The 12,808-nt window shown below is 59.5% G+C and overlaps 1 protein-coding gene across 1 annotated transcript in view; it reads right to left on the reverse strand.

The window, feature by feature from the left end:
* Positions 1 to 12,808, reverse strand: part of ABLIM2 (actin binding LIM protein family member 2) — a 74,726-nt gene that overhangs the window by 23,803 nt on the left and 38,115 nt on the right. Inside the window, exons 13-16 of the mRNA XM_087817131.1 lie at positions 11,879 to 11,999; positions 10,094 to 10,192; positions 4,220 to 4,321; positions 3,719 to 3,772 (exon numbers count right to left, since the gene is read on the reverse strand). Coding sequence (XP_087673257.1) covers positions 3,719 to 3,772; positions 4,220 to 4,321; positions 10,094 to 10,192; positions 11,879 to 11,999 — 376 coding nt within the window. The remainder of the gene's footprint in view (positions 1 to 3,718; positions 3,773 to 4,219; positions 4,322 to 10,093; positions 10,193 to 11,878; positions 12,000 to 12,808) is intronic.

Raw genomic sequence — 12,808 nt, forward strand, 5'->3', positions numbered from 1 at the left:
GAAAGGCCGACGTCCACTGTGTGTCCCTCAGGAACCTGTGTGGGTGGCATCCTGATGACAGCGGGGTCTCTAACTTTCTTTCTGGATGCAGGGCCTGCCTTCCCTTTTTCTATCCCAAGAGGACCCCAAAACCAAAACGAGACTCAACCCCACTACCCAGGTATCCTAGGGGCACTCAAGACATGATTCACCCTGTTTTAAACCAGGGGCCACAGAAACAGCCATGATGTATGACACACGGGGTCCCCTTTACTGTCCGGTCTGGGGGAGGCTCTGAAGGCGAGAGGGTGGGATTGACACCCCTCAGGGTCCATCGGTCGGCAGCTGGAGGTGATGAGACAACGCCCGCCTCCTGGGAAGCTGGGGAGGCGTTCATGTTGCTCTTGAATTCATTTTTGTAAAATTCATTTTAAAGAGGAGAGGGAGGGGGAGGGAGAGACAGACGCATTGATGGGGGAAACATCAATCAGCTGCCTCCTGCACGCCCCCTACTGGGGATCGAGCCCGAAATCGGGCATGTCCTCTGACGGAGAATCGAACCCGCGACCTTTCAGTGCATGGGACAGCGCCCAACCAACCGAGCCACTGAGCCACACCAGCCAGGGCCTCTTGAATCTTTTTTTTTAAATTTATTTTTAAAATATATCTTTATTGATTTCAGAGAGAGGAAAGGAGAGGGAGAGATAGAAACATCAATGATGAGAGTCATTGATCGGCTGCCTCCTGCAGGCCCCCAACTGGGGATCTAGCCCGCAACCCGGGCCTATGCCCTGACCGGGAATCGAACCCCGATCTCCTGGATCCTAGGTCGATGCTCACCCGCTGAGCCACGCTGAATCATTTTAAACCTGAGGCTCTTGAATCATTTTAAACCATCTAAACACCGGGCCCAGCTTCACCCCACTGAGGGGCTGGGCCACCAGAAGTCTGCTCAGGTTCGGTGCAGCCTCACTCTAACCTCCTTGGGACCGGAAAGCGAGCGAGGTGGCCTTGAACCAACTGTCCAGCGAAGACGGGCTCTGGGGGGGGGTCGGTGCCGGCGCTCAGGGGAGCGGCTATGCTCTCACCCGTGGCAGCCTCACAACGTGGCTGCAAGTGCCTGGCGCTCAAGAGAACATCAGAAACATGCCCTGAGGCACCGGAACTCCTGGCCCCTGGGTGGTATATGCCCCCCTGGGGAGGCCCGACTGCTCCCCCCACAGCCTGTCCTATGGTGACCACTCCCCATCTGCTCCTGTCTGCCCGGGGGGGGGGGTCTCCCCTTTTGAAAATGCCTGATCATTCCCTTTTGCTTCCTTTCTTCTGTGTCTTACTCTTTTACTCAAAAAGCCATTAAATCATAACCAAGCCGAGCTGAAATTGATGTAGTACAAAAAAATACCTCTCGGCCCTACATGCTGTAAAATGAGGGCTAGAGGGTCAGGGGTCAGAGGTCAGGGGCCAGGCAGACCTGGGTGGGGACCTCAGCTTGGCCACTGACTGGTCACTTCGCCGCCCGGCCTCAGAGAGCCAGGGGGGACGAGCTATTGTGTGCCGGGCGTGCAGCGCGTCATCTCGTCCCCAGCACCGTCGCCCCCACCCACCCGTTGGCCTGGAGGAAGGAGACGGGACCATCAGGAAAGAGGGATGCTAATTTTTTAAAAAAAACTTTGGATGAGCTGGGTCTGGAGAGCTGACAAGTAAACACATCAATTAAAAACCATCACGTTTTAGCTCGTTGACTGTACTATCGTAAATTAAATGTCCCAGGAGCTCCACAGCATCACCCCGAGTGTGTCTCCGGAGTTTGGAAAGTGAAGCGATGGCTTCTCCAGCCCTAGTCCTGCTCCTCCGTCCCCGAGAGGCGACCGGCTGGTCCGTCGGCTGAGACTGGGGCGGGTCTCGGGGGCCTTACGCGCGCACACACAGGGTCACACACCTGCCTGCACGCTCAGCGCACGCTTCGGCCAGGGTGCACTCCGATGGGGTGGGACGTCCCGCAAAACCCAAACATCTGCACGCACTGGTGTCAAACGGGCTCAATACACCTGCTACTTCCCGAGGCTCGGCTGAGCGCGGGTGGAGGAAAGTCCACGGCAACCACATGCTGACCCCATTTACACTCGAGCAGGCGCCGTATGAAATTATCTCACAAAGCAATCAACAGGCCCAAATTCTGGGGGTTTCCAAGGAATCTGGTCTGTGCTCAGGGTTCGGTCAAACGGGCGTTCACTTCCTTTGGGTGGCAGAGGCGTTTGGATGAACGACCCAGAGGATCACCGGTGACCCTGCCCTCCCCCCACACCTCAGCTCAGGCTCTGGTGTGGGTCTGGCCGGCCCGCACCGCCGAGCAACTCCACGCCCTCACTTACTGCCCCCTGCCCCCACCCCGCCAAGGGGCCGGCCCCTCCACGCTGTGCAAACGGCAGGTCTGAGGCCAGCACAGCCAGGTTAGCGACCCCGCTTCCCGGTCGAGTCCACGGGCGACATGATGGGAGGACTGCGCTCCCTCAGCTGGGCCTCAGTTTCCCCACATGCACACGCAGGGGCCCGTCCCGCTGACCCCCGGGAAGATCTGGGCTCTGAGCTTCCCTGGCTGGGAGGCAACGGTAACAGTCACCGCCCCCGGAAACCCTTTTCCTGGGAAGAGAAAAACACAGCAAGCACGGGGCCGGCTGCCGTCCAGGGGAACACGAAACACGTGTTTGCATGAAACACAGGCCTGCTGGGGAGCCAGAGAGCACGCGTGCGCCAGGCTCCACCGGGAGGACCCGGCCGGGTGTCAGGGCGGGACGTGGCTGTGTCCTGGCCGCGCCTGAGCAAGAACTTCAGGTGCGGGGCCTCCCCTGCCCATCTCCCTGGTGACTTGGTAACAACCCCCCACAGGCGCACAGCCCCTCAGTGTTTGGGGCGTGTCCACGCTCATTACACCACCACAAGCAGCCTGTGGAGAGGGCAGGATGGAGGGGGACATCCCATTTTGCAGATGAGGAAACAGAGGCTCAGAAGGGTGATGCCCCAAGTCCCCCAGAAATTCCGCAAAGACAGAGGGACACACTGAGCCTCCTGCCTCCTGCTCCACAGCCCAGCCACCTGCTCCCTGTGCACCTGCCCCAGCAGGCTCAGGTGGAGGGGCAGTGGGCGGTCACCTCGGAGAGGGAGACCGGGGGCCAGAGGACACTGTCGCCATTAAACACCTCCAGCCCCTACCTGCTGACGCGCGACGTCCCTCTCACGGAGGCTCAGCCGCCCATCGCTCATCAGCAATGCTCACAGCGCAGGCCCTAAGCTCCCACGCGGGGATGACCGACCGACCCTGCTTTGTTCTGTTTCCCACAGGCGGGGCGGGCTCAGGCTAGGGCCCCAGATGCCACCTCTGTCCCTCGCCACCTCTGTCCCTCGCCACCTTGGCTGCGGTTAGTCTGGCTGCTTCTCTCCAAGTAGCAAACTCAAGCCACCGGATCCAGCTCTCGGCCTGACGCCCACCCCGAGCCCGGCCGACGTGCATCGGCCTCAGGTTTCCAGCACACAGAGGGGCCCTTGCTCAGACCTCCCTTCACCGGACTTTACGGAGAGGCCCCTCCTCCGGGGCCCGCGGTGGATTTGCCTTTAATATTCAGGCTGCCCGGCCTCTGTGGGGTGGGGGCCCCATCAGGCATCCACGCAACCAGAGCAAGGGCCCAGAGCACAGGGACAGACAGGCAGGCATGCGGGGCAGGCGCGGAGAGACCGACTGTACCATGCTGTTTGTAGATGGGGGGTTTCCTATAGATGTTATCTTTGACGCCAGTGTCTGGGAAAGAAGAGAGAAAAGAGAAAAAGGAGAGAAAGCAGGGTCAGCGAGCAAACAGTGATGCTTCCACCTACCGATTTCTCGTCAGCACCCGCCAGTCACTGACTCAGAACCTCCAGAGGGGACCCGGGTCCCCACGGACAGCTGACACCCGAGCCCCAGCCAGCCCGGGCGTCCCACCCCCCACGGGAAGGGGCAGAGGGAGCAGGTGGCGGCCAGAGACGCGGGGCCCCCCACGGGCCCAGGCAGCAGCTTCTCTCCAGCCCAATCCCAGGAGGGCAGAGAGTCTCCCCATTGTTTGTGGGCCTTTAGGAGAAACAGGAAAACTGGGGCTGTGTAAACCCATTTGCTGATTTTTTAAAGCATCTCAGAATTGGTGGGGGGAAGGGGCCTGGGGATCACCCAGCGCCCGCGGAGGCGAGGCAGGCCCGGGCGCGTCGTGCCTACCTGGGACATGGAAATGGCGAGGAGCCTGCTGGTAGGTGGATGGGGGAGGCTTGCTATCGGACAGCACCGAGAGGCTGGGGGTGCTCCGGCCGCTTTCACTGCCTCCAGGCCGAAGAGCAGAGGCAGAAGGCAGGCGGGGGAGGGAAGCAAAGCAGAGTATTTCAAGCGCCGAAGCTCATCCCCAGTGAGCCCCGTGCCCCTGCCCGCCGGGCCACCCAGCCCCTGCCCGGGGAAGGGAGCGCGGCCCCCACCGACGTTTCCACAGTGAGCCCCCAACTTGTTAATCCAACCTCGCGCCCCCCCCTCCACTGGCCCCGTGGCGAAGGGACAGTGGCTCGAGGGCTGAGAGCCAGCCAGTGGGCGTCTACTTAGCAGGAAGGCTGGCCGGGCCGGCTAGGCAGGGCCCCGCTCTCCTCGGGGTGCTGCTCTGCGCAAAGGGACCCCTTCCTAAGTATCTTTTTTTTTCTTTTAAAATAGCAATTTAGCAACCAATAAAGACATTTTCTTTTCTTTTTGAAAAAATGTATCTTTATTGATTTCAGAGAGAGGGAGGGAGAGCGAGAGAGATAGAAACATCAACGATGAGAGTCACTGATCGGCTGCCTCCTGCACGCCCCCTGCTGGGGATCGAGCCCAAACCCGGGCATGTGCCCTGACCGGGAATCGAACCCTGATCTCCTGGATCCTAGGTCTATGCTCAGCTGCTGAGCCAGGCCCGGCCGGGCCTTAGTATCTTTGTGTAAAAAGATGTTGCTTTCTTTAGAGAAGCCACACGTTAGCAGTGACAAAGGATTAAAGTGCTGGACTTCATCAGAGTCCGTCCTCAGAGCCGCGGGGTGGAAATTCACTAGCTACGGCCGGAACGAGCCGAAGCCGGCATCCATCAGCCGCCACGTTCCAAAGTGAGTTTCTGGCAAATTAAACGGAAAGAATCCCGATTCTGGCTCTGATCCCTCCTCCCATCTGGATTTGTAATTTCTGTTTTGCGAACCAGGTTGGATTATCAAGTCACAGAGGTGGACGGCCGAGGTCCCCAGGAGAGCCCCCCACACCCATGTTTGAGGAATGACGTAATACACAGAACGCAATGGCATCAGACACCGTGGATGGCAAGGTGAGGCTCATTTCGGAAGACACTCATAGGGCACAACGTGCGACCTCTCCCATTGGCCTCAGGACACTCGCCGCCGCACCCGATGGCATCATGGCACAGGGCAGGGCCACTGTGGCTCCAGACACCCCCTGGCTTTGAGCAGCTACAGCTGTTCGAAGCCGCGGCACCCCGAGGTGACGAGGCCACGCTTTAACGGCAGGGGGCACTGTGTGGACCTGGAGGTGGCCGGCCAGGGACCGTATAGCGGCTGCCGAGGAAGGGGCCGGCTCAGGGAGAGCTCCTGCCTGGATGGGGGTGCTGGGGCCCAGGGGGCTCCAGCAGGCCACACCCAGAGCCTCCCACTCCAGGCTGAGACCACAAAGGGGGCTGCTGACCAGCTTCGAGCATCTTCCTGTGCCTGGGTGCCAATGTCACCTGTAGGCGCTGATGGGACTTTGGGTAGACGACTGTCCACCCCCTTCAGGGCTGCCGCCCCCCAGCACAGCAGGGAGCCTCCCAGAGCTTCCTGCCTGTCTGGGCTCCTGCACCGCTGGGGGGGAGCAGGGGTGTCCAGCCCGTGCCAAGCACCCAGGGAGACGACACCCGATGCCCTACAACTGTGGCCGTGGCTCACCCATTCCCAAGGGCTTTACCAATCTCACCTGCTCGGACTCTAGAGCAGTGAGGGCAGCTCCCGGGGTGTCCTCACCGAGCTGGGTGTGCTCTTGGCACAGCTGTGGAATCTGGGGGGCCTCAAAGGGCTCGTTTCTCCCTGCCTAGAATTCATAGGCCCTCACCCACCATCCTGCCCAGGCCACAGCCTCTAACATGTCACAGGTCTCCTGTCCCCCAGTCCCCAGGCCCCCAGTGCAGTGTCCTCCTAGGTCACAGCAGGATTCTGTGTGCACATTTACCTAAGGAGGTCCCAGCTTCCACCAGGTGCTCCGGGGGCCCAGACCCAGAGGCAGCTGAGGACACAGACATGGTGGCCCCACTGGTCCATGACGCCCACCTCCCACCTGCCCTCGAGGGGCTCCTACATAGTCATCACACTCACGATCTTGGTCCCAGCCCAAGACGCCTCTGCTCACTTCCTTTCCTCCTCGCCTGCCCTCCTCCCCACATACTTCCCTGGAACCCTCTTTCCAGCCCTCCCCACGTGTCCAGACCTCTCCTGGGTCAAGGCTCAGGGGCAAAGCCTTCCTGAGGGACACAGCCCACTGCTGACCATCCCCTCCCCTGCCTGTTCACTGTGTTGCCTCATGGTAATAAAACGCTGACCGCTCACGCTGACCCTGCCCAGGCCACTTGGAGCGCCACGCCCACGCCAGCTCTGAGAACATCCACCGTGGCGCACATGTCACCGTGGCCACACTCTAGGGGAGGGACGGGATCCTGGTGAGGCTCTGGCTACTGCTCTGGGACCAGCTTCTTCCACAGGCCTTAGCGGTAAAAGTCCCACACTGCTGACGTCACTGCGGATATGAGAAAACCAGAGGATCCTGGCTGTGGTGGCCTGGGGAAGGCACGGAGTCCCTTCCGACGAGGCCCGTGGCTTCTGCTGGAGGTGGCTCAGGACCGAGGCAGATTCTGACACCTGCTGGGGACGGTCCTCCCGCGAGAAGGTAGAGATGCCGGGAGCGTGCCTGCTGGCGGACAGGGAGCCCCAGCCTTCGAAAAGCCACCGTCTTCTTTTAGCTTAAGCCAGTGACTTATTTTAGAGCATCCTGGGCGGTACAGAGAGTTCCTGCGATGTGCACCCCGGGCCCCCGCAGTTACTCTGTTACCACGCGTATCACCGCAGCGGGTACGCAAACGCCACATTTACTCGGGGTTCACCCGTTTTTATCTAACGATCTCTTTCTGTCCCAGGGCCCCCCAGGACACCACTGTACATCCAGCCGTCACATCTCCTCGGGCCCCTCTGGCCGTGGCGGTTCCTCAGACTCTCCTGCTCTTCACGACCTTGGCCGTTCTGAGAAGTCCCGTCAGGTGTCCTGTTAAATGTCCCGCAGTTGGGGTTCGTCTGACGTTTTTATCAGATTAGACTGAGGTCGTGGTTCTCGGGAGGAAGACCACAGAGAAGTGGCCTCTCTCCCCACTGGGTCAAGGGCACATGACGTCCCATGACCTGTCACTGTGATGTGGACCCAGGTCCCCTGCCCGAGGGTGTGGTGGCAGCCAGGTTTCTCCACTGTACGGCTCCTTTCTCCACCCGGCCACACCGTCCTCTTAGGGAGGGAGTCGCTGAGCACAGCCACGCCTGAGGAGGCTTCCCCAAGAGTGGGGTGCAGGTGGGCACCCTGGGCACAGCTGGGGTGGAGGCGGGCGCCCTGGGCACAGCTGGGGTGGAGGCGGGCACCCTGGGCACAGCTGGGGTGCAGGTGGGCGCCCTGGGCACAGCTGGGGCGGAGGCGGGCGCCCTGGGCACAGCTGGCTACCAGAGCCCCCACAGGCTGGGATGCACCGGAGCCCATGGACTGAATGAGAGGTGCCACGGAGAAGAGGACTGGGTCCTTGGCTGTGGCCTCAAAGGGGGTCCAGGACCCGCAGTGGACACGACCCTGGAATGAGGGCCCAGCTATGGGCTCTGCCCCATGGAGCTCTGGGATCTGGGGCAGCGCCATTTCTTTGAGCCTCAGTCTCCTCCAGGGTGAGTTCTGGAAAGAGGCCGGGCACTCCCAAAGTCACGGCCAGCCCTGGAAGTCTGGCAGGGGACAGAACCACGAGGGCCAGGCTCTCTCCCACATCCTGCAGCAGACAGGAGAGTGGGGCTTCATCTGATTCCTGAACAAAGGGAACCCGTGGCCTGAGCGGCCAGGAGGGAGTCAGGCAGAGACCAGCATCAAAGTCAGCAGGACCATAGGGGGCCAGTGCCTGTGCCCATGGGCACTGGGCCCTCTGCCCCGGGATGCCCTCAAATGAGCTATAATGAAGACAGTTTCCAAACCGAATTTTGGTGGGCGGCGGGGGACAGGGCTTTCCCCCCAGGGGTGGCAGGAGGCCCTGCTGCTCCCGCCAAGGAGAGTGGTCTGTCTCTCTCTCTGCCTCCTTCCCCAGCCCCCTCTCACGTGGCTGTGGATGGGGTACTGCAGGCAGGGCCACTGCCCATGGGGCTGCCCTTGGCCAAAGCCCCATCCTGGCCTTTCCTCACCCTGGAGTGGTAAGAACTCGAGGGTGGAGACTCAGAGAGGGGCAGAGGAGGGGTGGCCCCAGCAGGACAGAGGGCTTCCCAGGCAGTCAGTGCAGCTCACACGGGCCACCGGGGAGCTAGGCTAGAGCAGCCAGGACAGCAAGAGTCCCGTGGCCCCAGCTGGAACAGCCCCACGCACAGAAGGGCATCGCCAGGCGGAGGGAAGCTGCAGGTGGGGCCTCTGACATCGGGCAAAGGAACAGCTCAATGGTTCATGGCGAGTCTCTGTCCACCTCCGGGGAAGACCATACACTCGCATGCCCACGTATGTACAGCGGGTCCTGCCACTGCTGTCCCACTCACAAAATGCGCCATCTGGGGCTTTGCTACTTCTCAAGAGGGTCAGTATGTCCAGCAAAGACCACGAGTGGCAGGGACAGGTGCACAAGGGGGACAGTGGTCCCCAGGATCAGGGGTTCCCTTCTCAGTAGACCCAGTGAGGCCACAAAAAGCCAGTAATGATGATGCACATAAGAGAACCAAGGAGCCCGTCTGATGACCATCAGATGACGGAGTAATCGGCTGAGCCCGCCTGCCTCCTGGTCCCCTTGGGACAGAAGGTTTCTCCTGAGACATCCTAGCAGCTGTGGGGAACGGGAACTTCACTCTGTCTCTTGGGGAATCAGCCAGAACATCACCGCTGCTTCCGCTCATGCCCAAAGTCTCTGTGGTGTATCAGTCAGCTACAGCTGGGTAACAAACACCACAGACTGGGGGGCTTAGGCAACCGACACTTACTCCTCACAGTTCTAGAGGCTGGAAGGCTGGCAGGATGCGGTGTCAGGTGAGAGTTCCCTTCCTGGCTTGTGGACAGCCACTCTGTCTCACATGGCCTTTCCTCTGAGCACGTGTAGAGTGACTCAGAGATCTCCTGGTATCTTTCCTCTGCCTATATGGCCATCAATCCTACGGGACTGTGGTCCCACCTTTATGACCTCATGTGATCCCAATAACCTCCCAAAGACCCTTTTCTGAAGGCAGTCAAAATGGCAGTTAGGGCTTCAACATATGAATTTTGGGGGACACAGTTCAGTCTGCAGCATATGGAAACATAGGAGCTCAGCCATTTTCCTAGTGGGATTCATGTACACACCTCCATGTAGGGACGTGGACAGTGGGCAGGTCTGCACCCTGGGAGGAGGCAAGAGTTGGAGCCACACAGGGTGTGCGTCCTGCCCAGGCCACCCTGTGGTCCACTCGGTGTGGACCAGTCACTGCCCTCTCCAGGCCTTAGCCTTTGGTCCTGATATCCGTGGCTAGCAGTCCCTGGGCACCGCGGAGCTGACAGGTGGGAAATGAAATGAGATGACAGAGGTCCAAGGGCAAGTGACGGATAGGTCCTAATCTCTCCCTGCAGCTTTCCACCCCACTCCTCACCGCTCACTCCTTCACATAATGAAGTACCTACGTTGTCCTCCCGGGAACATTCACACACAACAGACATGAAGCTGGACTCACGAGACACACAGCGTGGAGCACAGGCGTGAAACATGGGGCTCAGGGAAGCCATGCGGCGACACGGACACGGACACACACGTGTGGCAAACGCCTGGCCAGCACCCACAGCCCGCAGCACTGCGCGCCTTACCTCGGAAGTAGGGGATGTAATGATGTCTGAACACGGAGGTAGGGCTTGGGTGTTGGGACAGGGACAGGCAGCTACTGGTACCAACACTCACAGTACCAGCTGCAGGGCAACAGAGAGCAAGTCAGAGTCCGCGTGGCATGCTGGCCACAGAGCCACAAAATATTCCTAGGCCCCACCTGCTAGGAACATTTTTGCTTCCTCTCTCCAAGAATGCAGACCTTTTGAAGGGAGCCACCAAATACACTTTACACCGATCTGCTCCAGGCTCGGAGTGAGGAAGCCCTGCTCTCTGGGGGACGGGAGTTGCTGGCCCCCTGAGCCCTGCCTGTTGCCCCACCTGGGGGCTCCTTGGGATCAAGGACACAGGTGGAGAGCAGCTGGCTAGGCTGGTGTTTGCGCAGACGGTCACCTGACAATCCCAAGGCCTCGGCAGCCGAGATGCAGGTCTTGGCTCTCTGGGGTTACCACCCGACGGGTAACCCAAAGTATGGTGCTCAGGGGTCAGCGGAGGGGCCCTCAGAGAGCCCAACTGCTCTTCGCTCCCCGACTCACTTACTTGCCTGCTCACTCACTCACACACTCATTCATTCATTCATTCACTCACTCACTCATTCACTCGCTCACTCACTAGCTCATTCACTCACACTCATTCATTCACTTGCTCACTCACTCACTCATTCACTCACACTCATTAATTCATTCACTCACTCACTCATTCACTCACTCATTCACTCACTCATTCACACTCATTCACTCATTCACTTATTCACTTACTCATTCACTCATTCATTCACACAATCACTCACTCATTCGCACACTCATTCATTCACACACTCACTCATTCACTCACTCATTCACTCACTCATTTACACACTCAGTCACTTCACTCATTCATTCATTCATTTACTCACTCATTCATTTATCCACTTTCCAAACCTCTCGTACTGAGTGGGATGTACCAGGCACACTGCAGGGAGCCAATGAAAATAAGTTTGCAAATGAATGAGCTTTGATTTTCCCACGGAGGCTGTGAAAAATAAGAGCTGTAGCCCATGGATGTGGAAATGGCATCATGCAACAGCCGGCCATGGAAGGAGCGGTGTGGAAAAAAATCCCTCAGAAAGCAGGGTCCTTTTTGTGTGTGGAGCGGCCCTGTAGCTTGGACAGGCTGAGGGCGATGAAGAGTTCTAGAAGCTAAGGACAGCATCAGGCAGGGATGGGGTGGGGTAGGGCGGGGTAAAGGGAACTGCCCACGGGGTCTCTCCCTGCTCGGAGCAGCCTGGCAGAGGCCTCTTGCCAACTCTTCCATAGGACTGCTGTCCTTGGGGCCACAGACCCAGCTACGGGTGAAGTGTCAATGGATATTGACTCTATTTTCTGGCCACTGATTTTGCTTTCATACCTCAAACCTTCCCAGACCCACGTGAGCTCAAAACGAACGGACTCTGGTGTCCTTCCATCTTTGCGATTTTATTTCCTGACGTCTGCTCTACTAAAACATTAATTCTATTAGGTTTTAAATGCTCAGTTCTGCCTTGCGTGTTCCTCTCCCCAACAGGTCCTCTCCCCAACAGGGAGGCCAGCTGCCTCTGCGGTCACCCTCCCCACCTGGACGCGACAAGGCTTTTTCCTGTGTCACTAAGTGGACGGGTTCTCCATCACCCGCGGTTAACCCCACACCTGCCTGTCATTCCTCCAGTTGTGTGTACGAGACGAATTCATAACAGAAAAGGTAACAAGAAATGCCACTTCACTAAGGGTACAAGAAGCCATGGGGCCAAGTACCTGGCCGGCTGTAGTGCTGGGGCGACCGTGAGGTCGGGGTGTAACGCCCAAGGCTGACAGACCCAGTGGAGCTTGGGCTGGAGGTCCGACACTGCTTGTAGGAGCGGTCGTCCTGGTCCCCCTGGGAGGAAAGACAGCCTGGTGAGCACAGGGGCCAGAGCACAGCCTGTCCCTCTCCCACCCACCCACTCTCCACCCGGCGTTCACGTTCCTGACCTAAGAGCCTGACTCAGCACGGCCCCAAGGTGAACCCTGCACCTGCGGCCACAGGTGAAGAGCCAGGTGGGGGTCCGGCCTTGGTGCTGAAACTCCTGCAGGCCTGAGCATGGTGACCGTGCCCGCCAGATACCAGAGGGCGGGGTCCGCCCCACCCCTCCAACAGCCCCTCCTGTGGCTGAGGCGCCCACTACGGTGCTGGAGGCACCTGCTCCTCCTACACCCTTCAGCCCCCTCCTGTCCAACCCTTCCCAGAACCCAAGGCTCCTTGGAACACCGTCTGAGGACCACTGAGACTCTGTACTCTCCCCAGCCTTGAAGGGGCCCCCGGGCGTGGGAGGTGGGAAGGCGCCCCTCCAGGCCTGGAAGCCCAGGTGAGTCAGGCCCCAGGCACTGACAGTGCAGACTCCATTCAAGCGGGGCGAGCAGCCGTCTGCAGCAGTCAGAGTAGGCGGCAGGTGGCATGAGATGGCGTGGCACACGGTGCACGGGAAGAGCAGGCTGCTAGCCCCACCACGGCTTAGCACGGAGCCCCGAGTCATGACACAGCCTGGACCAGTGTCCCGCCCTGGGGTGGACGCCACTGCGCTGGCCCCGGAGGCCAGCGTGGTGACCGGCAGGGCGAGTCTAGGTCTGGTGCTGACAGCCCCCATGCCGTTCCAAACTTACCTGCCGCCTCCTGGGGCTCACGCTGCAGCTAAACTGGGGGAGCCT

The sequence above is a fragment of the Miniopterus natalensis genome, chromosome 1 (assembly GCF_054644295.1).
Source record: "Miniopterus natalensis isolate mMinNat1 chromosome 1, mMinNat1.hap1, whole genome shotgun sequence".
Taxonomy (NCBI): Eukaryota; Metazoa; Chordata; class Mammalia; order Chiroptera; family Miniopteridae; genus Miniopterus; species Miniopterus natalensis.